Source organism: Bufo gargarizans, chromosome 5 (assembly GCF_014858855.1).
Source record: "Bufo gargarizans isolate SCDJY-AF-19 chromosome 5, ASM1485885v1, whole genome shotgun sequence".
NCBI classification, from domain to species: Eukaryota; Metazoa; Chordata; class Amphibia; order Anura; family Bufonidae; genus Bufo; species Bufo gargarizans.
Window position 1 is genome coordinate 447777353 of NC_058084.1, and position 17261 is coordinate 447794613.

Below are 17261 nucleotides of genomic sequence, written 5' to 3' on the forward strand. Positions count from 1 at the left end.
ACTGCACACTATGACCTATCTTAACCATACCCTGTTTTATGTTAGGACATGTGCAAGGTTCTAACACACAATGTTCGGGGTTTTAACTCCCCGAGGAAACGTAAAACAGCTTTTTTGTCCTATTGTAGAAATAAACCTGATATTATTTGTCTTCAGGAGACCCATTTCACAGCAACCTCCCACCCTAAGTACTTCCATCCTCAGTACACTAGATTCTATTCTTCCACTTTTCAATCCAAATGCAGAGGGACCATGATCCTGCTTAAGAATAACTTCCCAGTACAGGTTACCCGTTCCATAGTGGATCAGGATGGGCGTTATGTCATACTACTGGGTGATTTTTGCGGTGAGGTGTGATGTCGTCTAGTCAATATGTATGCCCCTAATGTTGAGTCAATTATGTTCTTCTCTCATATGCGGCACAAACTTGAGTCTCTTACCTATGACAAAATAATTTGGTGCGGGGATTTTAACTTTGTGATGCACCCTGTATTGGACCATACTGCTCCACCCACTATATCACGTACGGCCTCATGTAAGGTTGCCATCAGGAAAGTTTTGGAGTCCCTTTCAGTGGCGAATTCGTGGAGGGAACATAATGGTAGGCAAAGGGGATATACTTATTATTCCCTGGCTCATGGTGTATACTCCCGTATTGACCTCATATTGCTGTCTATCTCTATGCTCCCCTTTCTGGCATATAGCAGGCATATTGTGTCCTCCTGGTCCGATCATGACATGGTACTGATTGAGATGACTCCAAACACACCTACAAACCGTTTATTCTCTTGGAGACTTAACAAGTCACTATTGACAAGACCAGCCGTTCGTGATAGGCTTCAGGAGGACATGAAGTGTTTTTTTGCAGAAAATGTACACCCGGATATAGATCCTATGCTAACATGGCTTACACACAAGGCTTACATGCGGGGTAGGCTGATTAAGGAAGCTTCTCAACTAAAGAGGGGAAGACAGGCGGCCCTCCTGGCGCTTGAATCTAAATTGAGTAGACTAGTACAGGCGCATAAGAGGTCACCCTCATTATACTTACTTAAGGCAGTCAAGGATACCAAAATGCAAATAAACTTAATATTGTCAAACTATATGGAAAAATCCCTACGATGGACTGCGTCGTATTTCTACAGATACGCTAATATACCTGATAAAATGTTAGCTCGTCAACTGAAGGCCAAACAGAAAATCAACAAGGTTTTCCAAATCCGCTCACGCTCAGGCCATATAACCTCTAACCCTAAAACCATCTACGATACGTTTCACGCTTTTTACCAACAGCTTTATAAAGGATCGGATGATGGACATGTCTCAGCTAGAGATGACTTTCTGTTGTCAATACCACTCCCCCAGGTGAGCTCCGAAGCATTACATGATCTGAGTAGAGCTGTCAGTTCCGAGTAGGTAGCCTATGCAATTAACTCATTGAAACTGGGGAAGGCTCCGGGCCCAGATGGGTTGTCAGCTATGTACTACAAAACTACTCCTCAATCTTAGTTCCACATACTGTACAGTTCTGCAACCATTTATTGTCTGTCCATACCCCCCATCCTGATTTCCTTTTTGCTAACATCACTGTACTGCCCAAACCTAAAAAAGACCCCTTATCTCCTACTAACTACAGACCGATATCCCTGTTAAATTTGGACACTAAACTATTCACATCTATATTAGCAAGACGCCTTAATATTCTTCTCCCTGGTCTTATACATAAAGACCAGGTGGGATTCATCCCCGACAGAGAAGCACCAGATAACATCAGAAAGGTGCTTAATGTGATTCAGGTAGCTAACACAAGAAAGATCCCCCTGGCCATTTTAGCACTGGATATAGAAAAGGCCTTTGACTCTGTTAACTGGGAATACTTGTATAAAGTGTTGCTCAATATGGGCATCAAAGGCCCTTTCCTGCAGGCGGTACAGGCTATATATTCAGCACCTGTCGCATACCTTAAACTCCCAACAACTCATCCCTCACCAATTCAAATTCTCAGAGGCACTCAACAAGGTTGTCCCCTTTCCCCCGCTTTATTCGCCCTGGCCATGGAACCCCTCGCTATCTCTATTAGGAACGATCCCAAGATAGGAAACACTGATTGTAAACTGAGTTTGTTTGCTGATGATCTCCTTTTATCCCTAACCAACCTTCTTATCTTGCTTCCAAACTTACTACAGCTGCTAAACACCTTTTCCTTAGCCTCAGGGCTCAAAATTAACCACAAGAAGTCTGAACTTATGTTGTGTAACTCCCCCCATCCCTTCAATCTTCACTTTCTCAAAATTTCCCCTTCCCCCAACTAACTACCCTTATTCAATATCTAGGAACTTCAATACCTGCGAGGTTGTCCTCAACTTACAAACTCAATTACCTCCCGCTTTACCGTAGGATTAGAGAAGACTACAAAACTTGGGGCACACTACCAATCTCATGGATAGGGAGAATACATATTGTTAGGATGGTGGTCCTGCCCCGCATCCTCTATTTATTTCGGACCCTTCCGGTTCAGGTCCCCATCAATGATCTCCGAAGTTTTCAGGCAGATACCATGAAATTTATATGGGCTGGCAAGCGGGCCAGGATCTCCAGGTCCACAATGTGTAGACACAAATCTCAGGGAGGTCTCTCTGTTCTAGATTTCATCAAGTATTACAAATCAGCAGGTTTGGCTCAATTATTCTGACCCACTTAAAACCCGAGGTCATCCCCTTGTGGGTGTCTCTGGAACAAACCCTTTGTGCACCCTGGACCTGGAGATCCTTGCTCTGGAATACCACTCCCTTGCCATCGGCCATACGAACAGCTTCACCATTGTCACATCATTCACTGATTCTATGGCGGTCTGTTAGATTTAAAGCAGGCTTACAATCCAAAAATACGCTGCTTTTTCACTTAATTGGTAACCCACTGTTCCCCCCTGGCCTCCAGGTAGGGACATTTCGGTGGTGGACTTCCAATAACTTTACCACTCTTTATAGGTTTTTGATTAGGGGGAAACTGATGCCCATAGCCGACTTTAAGAACAAATACGATCTACCAGATTGCGAGTCATTTAATGTCTTGCAAATCTTTTCATGCCTTCAATCCCTGAAGATTAGCAACATGAAACTGGATTTCACACCCTTTGAGAGATGTGTTACTTACTCATTGTATAAGCAGGGGTTGCTTTCTAGGATTTATGGTTTGTTAAATACCTTGCCGGAGGGACTTAAAGGGGTTATCCCATCATAATGATCACTGTTAAATCTGTTAATGATTTGACAGTGATCATTTTTGTAAATATACTTTATTAACAAATCCCCACCGATTAGGATAAAATTCATCCCCACTTACCTGATTGTTGTGACTCGGTCTCCCCTGGTTACGACCTCCGCTCTTCTCCAAAAGCCGGAAGGTCGCGCTTGCCCAGAAGACTCCTTCTTTTCTCCCGGCCGGTCCGCTCGCTGTTCTGAACGCGCACGCTGCCGCGCATGCGCGATGGTGACTTCTTCCCGGCCAGAATAGTACAGAGCTGCGAACGCGCACGCCGGCTCTGTAGGAATAAGTCACCATTGCGCATGCGCGGCGGCGTGCGCATTCAGTCCAGCTCACGGCACGGCCGGGTGAAGACTTCAATCAAGATGAAGCCCGCCCCCAGCCAGAATCCAGGAAGTGAACGCGCGGTGGCAGCAGGTAAGTAGAAAAACGCTAAGTGGGATAACCCCTTTAAGTTGCCATATATGTTAGAGTGGGAGGGGGACATCCATGAAGACCTTACTATAGCAAAATGGCATCAATCTTCGCAGACACTGACTAAGACCTCTTGGCAAATTACTCTAGCGGAAACCTCAATCAAGGTTCTTCATAGGACATACTTAGTCCCATATAGACTTCATCGCATCTATCCGGAAGTCTCTCCTTTGTGTTTCAGGGGATGCGGGGTGGACGGCACGGTCTACCACATTTGGTGGTCTTGTCCAGTTGTGCAGAGATTTTGGAGTAAGATCCGTGACCTGATCTCCTCTGTGCTGGATTGTGCCTTCCCTCTGTTACTCACCTTGTGCCCCCTTGGCGAAAAATCTTCAAGGATGTCGTTTTCCAAATTTAAATTGTCTCAGCACATGTTATTAGCAGCCAGGATTCATATTGCGTATAAATGGCGATCGGCGGATCTTAGCTTTCAAGCAGTAGTTGATAGAATTAACAAAATATTGCTCTATGAGAGACTAAACGCTATCCGCCAAGACACATATGAAGCCTTTGAGAAGCTATGAGAACCCTGGATGTCCTCCCCATATTCAATGGCTATACAACGTAACTTGACTTATTAATGATTGCGAATCTTAGGGCACATATCTTGACAGTACCTGTCTGAGGGTTATTGTGTGTCTTTAAATGTGTTTAGGCAATAAATTTGTCTACTTTGGCTTCCAGGTGTGATCTCCACATCTTACTGTTGCGTTTTTATTTTATTTATTTTATTTTTTGTTTTATTCATTATCTGTACTCTATCATACTCTGTATGGATATAATGGTATTTACTCTGCATATATGATCTGATTTCCGTGAAGCATATTATTTCCGTACCATTTTAGATGTTCACGATTTCTACCATTGTGAATAAATAAAATACTTTAAAACTAAAAAAGGAGCCCCAAAAAATCCCTGGAATACTATCATAGACACCAAAAAAAAAAAAAAAAAAAGCTACATCTCTGCCCTAATATCCCACTCTATATTAAGCCCCTTGGGCTGGAGACAATATATAAATATATCTCGATTCCAAGGCTTACATCCCTATGATAAAAGGCACTCTTTGTTTATGGAAGAGATATATCGATGATTGCCTGTGTATTTGGCAAGGGGATGAGTCATCTATAAAAGATTTTTTGTCTTATATAAATTATAACAGCTGGAACATTGTTTTCACGGAAAATATCAGTAAAGACAAAGTCCAGTTTTTAGATCTTGAGATTTCCCTGAATAAAGATAAGATCCACACTATCACATATTTTAAACCCACTGATAGAAACAGTTATATAGATAAAAGTAGCTGCCATTATGATCCATGGTTCAATAACATCCCTAAGGGTCAATTCCAACGGATTAGACGTAATTGCACTGATATAAAGGATTATGAAGAGCAAAGTAATATAATATTGAGTACATTTATAGAAAAAGGCTATATTCCTGAGGTATTAGAAAAACAGAGAGAAGAGGTTAAGGTTAATAAAAGTATCAAAGATGTCAGTAGGATAAAAAAATAAAACAGAGGTTAAGGAAGATAAATATAAATTTGCTTTCATGACCACTTATTCAATTTTTTGCCCACAAATAAAAAAAGTTATCCAAAAAAATTGGGATATATTAAAAAATGATCCCGTAATTGGTGATTCTGTACCTTGTCACCCCCCTTTCACTTTTAGAAAAGCACCTAGTTTGAGGAATAAAATGGTGCACAGCTATATTGGAAAACAGTCCAAACCCAGTGTTGCTACAGACCGGTTCACATGGTGCGGTTTTTGCAGTAGGTGTAAGAATAGAACTAGTGTGGATAAAAAGACCAGGAATGCCAATAAAGTTATAGTGGGGACAGATAAAAATGAGTTCAGAATTAAAGGGAATAAGTCCTGTGAAACAGCGGGGATCATATATGTTCTGGAGTGTCCCTGTGGCTTATATTATGTGGGGAGGACCCTGCGTAAATAAAAAATTAGGATTGGTGAACATATTAGAAATATTAAAAAAGGTTTAGAAACTCATAGTGTTTCTGCACATTTTAAAAATGTTCACCAAAAGAATCCGACAGGTCTAAAATTTTTAGGGGTGGAAAAAGTGACAAGATTCTGGAGAGGAGGCGATCCAGTCAAACAGATTAATTAAAAAGAGGCACAATGGATTTTTGACATTGATTGTCTCCAGCCCAAGGGGCTTAATATAGAGTGGGATATTAGGGCAGAGATGTAGCTTATTTTTTTTTTTTTTTGGTGTCTATGATAGTATTCCAGGGATTTTTTGTGGCTCCTTTTTTTAATGTATGCAATTGTTTATATATTAGATATCCAGTTTTTTTCTTGTGCTTGTGATTTTTTTTATGTTTGTGATTTTCCATGTTTGTGATTACCATGAGAATGTCTTTGCATGATTATTATACTCTTTTTTATGTTGGATATGGAATTTTATATGCTAAGGTTTTTATAGAAATGATGTATTATTATGAATGTATTTATGAACTTTTATATAGATGTTTTTTATATGTGTTTTATATATGTATGTACCTTCACTGTTATGTACCTTCACTATTATGCAGGACATGATAGGGTTAATTCCTGACATGGAAGCACTTGCTCAGGTGCATAAATAGACACCGGCACTTACCTATGTAGAGCCCCTGACGAAGCCTCTGGGCGAAACCCGGGTCGGGCATTGATATTTCAGATGATTTTATATGCTGATTTCTAGCGGTGCTGTTGTGAGTATAATAAAACCTTTAATCTTTGATATATTCACAGGTACTGCACTATGTTGCTGATCTTTTGAAGGTTCATCGCTGTCCTGTGGTACCTTTTCTGGGACTGGTTTCTCTGGGATGCCAGAGGAAGAGAGATTCTCTTCTGCCTTATCCTCCATCTGGAGGAGGATTCAAGGGAATTTGGAGAAGATGGGTGAGAGGTATAAACAAATGGCTGACAAGAGACGTGTGACTGCTCCGGACCTGTGGGGAAGTTTCAGCGTGGGATACGATTTAAACTGGGCTTTCCTTTAATAAGGCGTTTTCTAAACTATATCTCCTTTGAAGCGCGGACCTGGACTCTGGTTTATTGACGGGGACACATCATACCTACCACCAAGGTTTGCATGTGGGCTGAGCAGTGCAGGGAGAGAGGTCAGGGATTAGCTAGGAGGTGACCCTTCCCCTGCCTCTTGCCTAGAGCCTGGTTAGTGGTTTATCTGTGAGTCTGAGTGCACGTCTGCCGTGACATTATAATCTGCCCTAACTTTGACTGTCATTGCTCAGCGGTTTTGTGATGGCGTTAATTGAAGCGTTAGTTGACCGCATGCAGGGGCTATCCCTAGAGGTTGCGGAGCTACGTGGTTCGGTCACACGGTGTCAGAATGCTCTGGCATCTGGTGCAGGTCAAATTTGTGTGAAGCCTAAAGTGGCTCTTCCTGATCGATTTTCAGGGGGTACCGATGACTTTATCCGTTTTAGAGAGTCCTGCAAATTGTACTTTTGGCTGCGTCAATTGTGGTCAGAGGATAGGAATAATTATTTCTCTGCTTAAAGGGGACGCGCAATCCTGGGCCTTTTCTCTGCCACCTGGTTCTCGGGCCCTCCGGTCGGTGTAGGAATTTTTTAAGGCTCTGGGATTAATCTACGATGACCCAGATCGGGTCTCGATGGCAGAGTCGAGATTACGTAATTTGTTTCAGGGGGAACATACTGCAGAGGCTTACTGTGTTGAGTTTAGGAGATCGGCTACTGAATCAGAGTGGAATGATCCCGCGTTACGTAGTCAGTTTTGTCAGGGGTTATCTGAAAGATGAAGGATGCCCTTGCTTTTCATGAATACCCAGACTCTTTGGAGAACGCCATGTCTTTAGCAGTACGGCTAGATAGACATATCAGAGAGAGGTGTAGGGATCCCTTCTGTGAGTGGTTTCATCTCTACTGCGTCCCCTGGTAATGTTACAGGTAACTCTGGGGTAGCGGAGGAACCCATGCAGTTGGGTCAGGTTTCTTGCCATTCTGATAGTAGAGACTTTAGGAAATTGCGCAAACTATGTTACTATTGTGGAAAGAGTGGTCATTTAATTTTTGCTTGTCCTTATGTTAAACCGCAGGTGGAAGAGAAAAAGAAAAAAAAAAAAAACTTCCCTGACACTTGGTAGCATAAAATGGTGTGGTGGAGCAGGTAGGTATGCAAGCTCTCTGCAGCTCCCGTTTTCTCCTTCCAGCTATGGTGGCGCTAGAGTCAAGAATTTTTTGTTGTTGAAGTATTCCTTGATTGTGGTGCTGGGGTAAACCTAATTGACTTTATTTTCCTTCAAAATTTAGGACTAAGCACTTGCACTTTAGAGAATAAGATTCGTGTTTTTGCAATTAATTCTTCCCCTCTTTCTCAAAGGAACCTTACTCACATTGTTCATGGTATTCACTTAAGGGTGGGTGATTCACTTGTTGAAATTATTTATTGTTTTGTCATGAAGGATTTGCCAGCTCCTATAGTTTTGGGGTTGCCATGGTTTACTAAACATAACCCAATTATAGACTGGCAAGCAAGACAAATCATTGGTTGGAGTGAGTTTTGTTCGGATAATTGTCTTGGCACATCTATCTCTGGTGTGTCCATTACAACTTTACCTCAGTATCTCTCAGATTTTGCGGATGTCTTTTCGGAGGGTGGGGCTCAGGAATTGCCCCCTCATCGAGACTATGATTGTCCAGTTAATCTCAGTTGCCAAAGTCTCGGCTTTACAACCTCTCTCAACCCGAAAGAGAGGTCATGCGAAAGTATGTCGCCGAGAGTTTGGCAAAAGGTCATATTAGACCATCTAAGTCTCCAGTGGCAGTAGGTTTGTTTTATTTGTGAAGAAAAAGGATGGATCACTGAGACCGTGTTTGGATTTCTGGGAATTGAACCGTATTACAGTCCGGGATCCATATCCCCTGCCTTTGATCTCTGATCTTTTTGATCAGATTGTTGGAGCCAAGGTGTTCTCCAAGTTGGATTTGAGAGGGGCCTACAATCTGATCAGAATCAAGGAGGGGGATGAGTGGAAAACGGCCTTCAATACGCACAAGGGTCATTTTGAGAACCTGGATATGCCTTTTGGGTTGACGACCGCGCCAGCAGTATTTCAGCGATTCGTCAATGACATCTTTCATCATTTGGTGGGGAGGTTTGTACTAGTTTACCTGGATGACATTTTAATTTATTCTCCTGATCTGAAGACCCATCAGGATCATGTGAGACAGGTTTTGACGATCCTTCGGGAGAATAAATTATATGCCAAATTGGAGAAAGGTTTGTTTGCGGTGCAAGAGCTTCTGTTCTTGGGATACCTGCTTTCTGATTCTGGTTTTCGTATGGACCCCGAAAAGGTCCGGGTGGTTCTGGAATGGGACCGACTAGAGAATCTGAAAGCTTTGATGCGGTTCTTGGGGTTTACGAATCATTATAGAATTTTTTTTTTTAACTATTCTACCATAGTAAAACCTCTCACTGATATGACCAAGAAGGGCGCCGACGTCTCTGTCTGGTCGGATGAGGCATTGCAGGCCTTTTCGGCTATTAAGGAGCGTTTTGCGTCTGCTCCCATTCTGGTGCTGCCGGATGTGTCTCAGCCATTCGTAGTGGAGGTTGATGCATCAGAGGTGGGGGTTGTAGCGGTGCTGTCACAGGGTTCATCACCTGGTAAGTGGGTCCCGTGTGCCTTTTTCTCCAAGAAGCTCTCGGTCGCCGAGAGGAATTATGATGTTGGAGATAGAGAGTTGTTGGCTATCAAGTTGGCCTTTGAGAAATGGCGTCACTGGTTAGAGGGGGCGTCTCACCCCGTTACGGTATATACAGACCATAAGAATTTGGCTTACCTTACAATCTGCCAAGCGTCTGAACCCTAGGCAGGCCAGATGGTCACTGTTTTTTACTAGGTTCAATTTTGTGGTTACCTTTCACCCAGGGGTCAAGAACGTCAAGGCAGATGCCTTGTCTCGCAGCTTTCCTGGGGGAGGTGATTCAGAGGATCCTGCGCAGATTTTAGCGGATGGGGTGGTGGTCTCCGCTCTGTACCCTGAATTGGAGATGGAGGTGTTGGGAGCCCAGGAGGGGGCTCCTGGTTCTTGTCCCCCAGGGAGGTTGTTTGTTCCTGAGGGCCTGCGATACAAAGTGTTCAAGGAACATCACGATACTGTCCTTGCTGGACATCCTGGTGGTAAGTCCACCTGTGATCTGGTGCCCCAGAGGTTCTGGTGGCCAGGGTTACGTAAGAGCATTGAGAATTACGTGACAGCTTGTGAAACCTGCGCTCGGTCAAAGGTTGCTCATACTCGACCGGCTGGTTCACTTCTTCCATTGTCTATTCCGCAATCGTGCTTGGACGCACTTGTCTATGGACTTTATTACGGATCTGCCGAGTTCCTCCGGGAGAACAGTGATTTTGGTGGTAGTTGACCGTTTTAGTAAAATGGCTCACTTTATATCACTAACTAGTCTGCCTAATGCTAAGACTCTTGTGCAGATTTTTGTGGATAATATTGTGAAATTGCATGGTATTCCTTCGGATCTGGTCTTTGATAGGGGCACGCAGTTTGTCTCCAGGTTTTGGAGGGCGTTCTGCTCTCGGCTTGGCATTCAACTTTCATTCTCTTCGGCTTTTCATCCGCAGTCGAATGGTCAGACGGAGCGTACTAATCAAAACCTGGAGACCTACTTGAGGTGCTTTGTGGCTGAGAATCAGGAGGACTGGTCCTCATTCTTGTCCCTAGCAGAATTTGCGTTGAATAACCGTAGGCAGGAGTCCACGGGTAAGTCGCCATTTTTTGGCGCATACGGTTTTCATCCTCAGTTTGGTACCTTTTCTGGGACTGGTTCCTCTGGGATGCCAGAGGAAGAGAGATTCTCTTCTGCCTTATCCTCCATCTGGAGGAGGATTCAAAGGAATTTGGAGAAGATGGGTGAGAGGTATAAACGAATGGCTGACAAGAGACATGTGACTGCTCCGGACCTGTGTGTGAGTGATCTGGTGTGGTTGTCCACAAAAAATATCAAATTGAGAATGCCATCTTGGAAACTGGGTCCAAGATTTATTGGTCCATATAAAATTTCTGCGGTGATCAATCCTGTAGCGTTTTGGCTGGATCTTCCGCAGACTTGGAGGATCCATGATGTGTTCCACAGGTCTTTACTAAAAAAATATGTGAAACCGGTTGAACCATCGCCATTGCCTCCTCCTCCTGTTCTAGTCGAGGGAAACTTGGAGTTCGAGATCTCCAGGATTCTCGACTCTAGAATTCTTCGGGGTTCCCTTCAGTACCTGGTGCACTGGAGGGGATATGGCCCTGAGGAGAGGATGTGGGTTCTGGCGCTGGATGTCAACGCATGAGGGATTCCCAGATGATTATCACCAGGGAATCAAGTTATGTTCAGGGACATGTGTCCACTGATTACTTACGAACTAGTATAATGATGTTAAAGTTAAACTGCAGTGACTCTGGTCAGGCCATCTGGAACGATCAGAGTGGTCCGGTGAAACTAGAAGGTTTCTATCGAGCCACAGTTTTAAAGGTATGGACCGATGCCAAGGACCCTAGGTATGTTCAGTTAAAGGGATCTCCATCCATACAGTCTTTCATGATCACGATCATGAGAGACAACTGTGTTCCTGAGGTGACAGGGTACTATTTTGTCACCTATGCCAACTGGGAGCAAGAAACCCAGATGGTGATGTTGGACACTAATCCCTGGAGGTGGGATTTGGTGTGCAATGGGGTAGATACCCCTACGGTGGATATTTGGATGGATGGTACTCCTATGACTGAAGAATACCGGGGTAGGTATGTGTCTTCCGATTGGAAAGACCCCAGTGGAAAGACCCCAGCAGAGTGATTAACTTTGACATCAATATAGATGGTTCGTTTAAGTGGCCTTTTTGTGAAGCAGCAGACAAAGGATGCTGGACCTTTACTCAGTTGGTCTATCTGTCCCAAACCAAACCTGTAGGGAAGCTAGTGTTACAGGCTGGAGAAAACGATCAGTGGTATCCGTTCAAATGAAGGGGGCAGATCTGTGCAACAGTGGTGAGGGTCCCCTACGATACAGAAGATCTCCAACCGGTAAAACCACATTCAGACTCTTGCACTGCCCCTATCCATCAATTGGCAGATCCTGTAGCTCCTCAACTGTCATTCCCCTGTAAGATCATCACGGAAGCCAAATTCATCCTGTTTACCTGGAGAATTACCGCAGATGACTTCCGAGTTGACCATTGGGATCACAGATGTGAGGAGTTTGTTAGGAACCAAATTGACATGGTAAGAGGCTGGATAGAGGCGGGGCAAGAGGTAAGAAAAGACGACTCCTGACATAGGAAGAACAGGGGGAGAAGAGATCTAGTGGCTATGGGACTTGGCGGAGGTGCTTTGGGAGTGGGTGTGCCCTCAACACGATGGATATGAAAGTCCTGAGAAGTAAGCTTAGGGAGGTTGCGCGACACGCTGGGGAAGGATTCAAGACCCAGCTTGATGTAAACAACGTCTTAGAGGGTTTACAGCATTCGCACATAGATGCCACTACCTCTCTATCTTCTGCTATACGTGAGAAGTTTAGGAGGTTAGTTGTGGGTCTCTTGGAGGAGCAGGATCGGGCTCAGCGTGCTCTGGCGTGTACACAGGTCCAAAGCGAACTCTCGGACAATCTTAAAGTATAACTGTCATATTTTTTTGGGGGGGAGTATTGGATTGTGGTGATTAAAGAGGACCTTTCACCAGAAAAAAAGTATCTAAACTGACTATACAGACGTGTAGAGCGGCGCCCAGGGATCCCCCTGCACTTACTGTTATCCCCGGGCGCAGCTCCGTTCTCCCCTCCCCTCCTGTTGATTGACAGGGCCAGCAATGATCTCCTCCTCCGGCTGTCAGCATTTCAAAAATCGCGCGCCTGTGTTGATTCGGCGCAGGCACCGTGAGATAAGGAGGCTCGCCTCCTCAGCACTCCCTCAGTGCGCCTGCGCCGATGACGTCTTCTCTTTCGGTGACGTCATCAGTGCAGGCGCACTGAGGGAGTGCTGAGGAGGCGAGCCTCCTTATCTCAGAGCGCCTGCGCCGAATTAACACAGGCGTGCGATTTTTGAAATACTGACAGGGCCAGCCGGAGGAGGAGATCGCGGCTGGCCCTGTCAATCAACAGGAGGAGAGGGCGGTTTTCTGCGGCTGCTACCAGCAAGTAGATGCCCTACTTGCTGGTAGACAGGTAATTAGCATATCATATAAGTACGTTTTTTGGCATATCTACTGAATTAAAATTATTAATAACATAATGTATAGCAATATTGCAGGATAGGGATTATAATAAGTACACAAAAAAAGTGTAGTGGGGTGACAGAAGCCCTTTAAACATATTGTCTCAACGTTACACAACGGCCACTTCCCATTCAACCTCCGTCAGCAAATAAGTCCACTGATGTATCCATGCATGATAGAAGGAAGGGAGAAACCTCCCCTCCCTCTATTCTGCGCATTCTGGCAGCGCGATTACCATCACGCTGCTTTGAATGCAAAATGCTACAGGCGGGAGATCAAAGGCTTCTCCGGCCTGTTAGCAAATGGTGCGGCCCAGATGTGCTCGTTCTGGGACGCGCGGGCTGGCGCAGTGACGCCATCTCACTGCGCCGGCCCACGTGTCCCTGATGGTGGCACATACACGCGCCACTGTGTGGGCGGTATGGCAGTGCGGGCCGCCGGACATAAATATCCGGCAGCCCCTGCACTGGAGGAGAAGAAGCCCCCCACTGAAGAGGATCCCCCTGGACAACGAGCAGACCTGGAGGGCTGAGTACCGCTATCCCACCAATGATTAACCCTTTATTCTATCCCTACCAACCACCCCATACCACTATCCCACCAACGATTACCAACTACCCCCTACTACTATCCCACCAACGATTAACCCTTTATTCTATTCCTACCAACCACCCCATACCACTATCCCACCAACGATTAACCCTTTCTTTACCACTATCCCACCAACGATTCTATTCCTACCAACCACCCCCTACCACTATCCCACCAACGATTTACCCTGCCTTTAGCCTATTCCCTGATACCATATACCCCCACTATTCCCCTACCCATTACCTACCCACTACCTACCTATATTCACCCCCTCTCTGTACCCCTCACTTGCACTGTATTAACCCTTGCACTGCTGTATCCCAACCCTTACCACCTTCCCCCTGCCCATACCCCGCAGTAACATCCCTGCTCCATATTCACCCCTGTATTTACTCTCACCAATCACCCTCGTTGTTCCCTTAGGGCATGGATGTCAAACTCATGGCCCTCCAGATGTTGCAAAACTACAACTCCCAGCATTCTCTGATAGCTGTAGGATGCCCAGGCATGATGGGAGTTGTAGTTTTGCAACAGCAGGAGGGCCACGAGTTTGACATCCCTGCCTTAGGGATAGGACTATTACCAGGTGGGGTGGGCTGTTAATATATGTGTGTGTGTACTGTATTAGATAGCTTTGTGGGTGGAATTTGGGACCCGTGTAGTGTAGTTTAGCACTATATTTATAGTGCTGTATTGTTAGTGTATTGCGTGCGTAGTGTACTAGGTATTAATAAATATCTTGTTTTACTTGTAACTATCTGTGTAACGTGTGGTTATTAGCGATAGTTAGTTCAGTAAGGCGCATGCAGCTAGTTTAGTGATTAGTGTAAGGCAAAGTATAGTGAAAGTATTGTATTATTAATATAAAGGTATAAATAGGCGGAGCCATCGGTAGACGAATCCTCCTATTTATGAATATTAATTATTTATATTTGCATAAATATTGGTGATTAATATTCCCCCTTTACAGATAGGCTTAATGTTAATGTCCAGTATCTCAAGGACACGTACTTAGTTCTGCAGTTCTGCAATTTGCTATATATGGATATAAAAGTGTGCAGATTATGTTATCCTATTGCATACAAGCTTTATACTCATGTACGTAATGTACTTGTATAAAAAAAAGCAAGCATGTGATTATTTGGTAATTGCAAGACTGAAAAATGGGAAGTAGGGGAGAAGAGGGAGGGGAGACAGACAGGAGGGAGACAAGAGGGAGACAAATCAAGAATACATTCTGATTCTGTCACATCGATTCCATAATTCCATAACATTTTGGGGATCTGTGGATGACACACTGTTATGGAGGATCTGTGGATGACACACTGTTATGGGGGATCTGTGGATGACACTGTTATGGAGGAGCTGTGGATGACACTGTTATGGAGGATCTGTGGATGATACTGTTATGGAGATCTGTGGATGACACTGTTATGGGCATCAGTGGGTGACACTGTTATGGGTATCTGTGGATGACACTGTTATGGGCATCAGTGGATGACACTGTTATGGGGGATCTGTGGATGACACACTGTTATGGGCATCTGTGGATGACCCACTCTTATGGGGATCTGTGGATGACACACTGTTATGGGCATCTGTGGATGACACTGTTATGGGGATCTGTGGATGACACTGTTATGGGCATCTGTGGATGACACACTGTTATGGGGATTTGTGGATGACAAACTATTATGGTTATCTGAGGATGACACTGTTATGGGGATCTGTGGATGACATTGTTATGGGCATCAGTGGATGACACTGTTATGGTCATCTGTGTATGACACTTTTATGGGCATCTGTGTATGACACTGTTATGGGCATTTGTGGATGACACACTGTTATGGGCATCAGTGGATGACACACTGTTATAGAGGATCTGTGGATGACACTGTTATGGGCATTTGTGGATGACACGCTGTTATGGGCATTTGTGGATGACAAACTATTATGGGTATCTGAGGATGACACTGTATTGGGGATCTGTGGATGACATTGTTATGGGCATCAGTGGATGACACTGTTATGGTCATCTGTGTATGACACTTTTATGGGCATCTGTGTATGACACTGTTATGGGCATTTGTGGATGACACTGTTATGGTCATCTGTGTATGACACTTTTATGGGCATCTGTGTATGACACTGTTATGGGCATCAGTGGATGACACACTGTTATAGAGGATCACACTGTTATAGAGGATCTGTGGATGACACTGTTATGGGCATTTGTGGATGACACTGTTATGGGGATATGTGGATGACACTGTTATGGGCATTTGTGGATGACACTGTTATGCGCATCTGTGGATGACACTGTTATGGGCATCTGTGGATGACACTGTTATGGGTATCAGTGGATGACACTGTTATGGGGGATCTGTGGGTGACACTGTTATGGGCATCTGTGGATGACACTGTTATGGGCATCTGTGGATGACACTGTTATGGGGGATCTGTGGGTGACACACTGTTATGGGCATCTGTGGATGACACACTGTTATGGGGATCTGTGGATGACACACTGTTGTGTGTGTACTGTATTAGATAGCTTTGTGGGTGGAATTTGGGACCCGTGTAGTGTAGTTGAGTACTATATTTATAGTGCTGTATTGTTAGTGTATTGCGTGCGTAGTGTACTAGGTATTAATAAATATCTTGTTTTACTTGTAACTATCTGTGTAACGTGTGGTTATTAGCGATAGTTAGTTCAGTAAGGCGCATGCAGCTAGTTTAGTGATTAGCGTAAGGCAAAGTATAGTGAAAGTATTGTATTATTAATATAAAGGTATAAATAGGCGGAGTCATCGGTAGACGAATTCTCCTATTTATGAATATTAATTATTTATATTTGCATAAATATTGGTGATTAATATTCCCCCTTTACAGATAGGCTTAATGTTAATGTCCAGTATCTCAAGGACACGTACTTAGTTCTGCAGTTCTGCAATTTGCTATATATGGATATAAAAGTGCGCAGATTATATGTTATCCTATTGCATACAAGCTTTATACTCATGTACGTAATGTACTTGTATAAAAAAAAAGCAAGCATGTGATTATTTGGTAATTGCAAGACTGAAAAATGGGAAGTAGGGGAGAAGAGGGAGGGGAGACAGACAGGGGGGAGACAAGAGGGAGACAAATCAAGAATACATTCTGATTCTGTCACATCGATTCCATAATTCCATAACATTTTGGGGATCTGTGGATGACACACTGTTATGGAGGATCTGTGGATGACACACTGTTATGGGGGATCTGTGGATGACACTGTTATGGAGGATCTGTGGATGACACTGTTATGGAGGATCTGTGGATGATACTGTTATGGGGATCTGTGGATGACACTGTTATGGGCATCAGTGGATGACACTGTTATGGGTATCTGTGGATGACACGCTGTTATGAGCATTTGTGGATGACACTCTATTATGTGTATCTGTGGATGACACTGTTATGGGGATCTGTGGATGACACTGTTATGGGCATCTGTGTATGACACTGTTATGGGCATCTGTGTATGACACACTGTTATGGGCATCTGTGGATGACACACTGTTATGGGCATCTGTAGATGACACTGTTATGGGTATCAGTGGATGACACTGTTTTGGGGGATCTGCGGGTGACACACTGTTATGGGCATCTGTGGATG

At 44.2% G+C, this 17261-nt stretch overlaps 1 protein-coding gene across 1 annotated transcript in view; it reads left to right on the plus strand.

The window, feature by feature from the left end:
• The first annotated feature begins 11174 nt into the window (after positions 1 to 11174).
• The window catches only part of LOC122939508 (highly reducing polyketide synthase PKS6-like), a 149290-nt gene continuing 143203 nt past the window's right edge, over positions 11175 to 17261 (plus strand). The window contains 2 exon segments of the mRNA XM_044295575.1: positions 11175 to 11541; positions 11874 to 12022. Of these exon segments, the coding sequence (XP_044151510.1) occupies positions 11175 to 11541; positions 11874 to 12022 (516 nt within the window).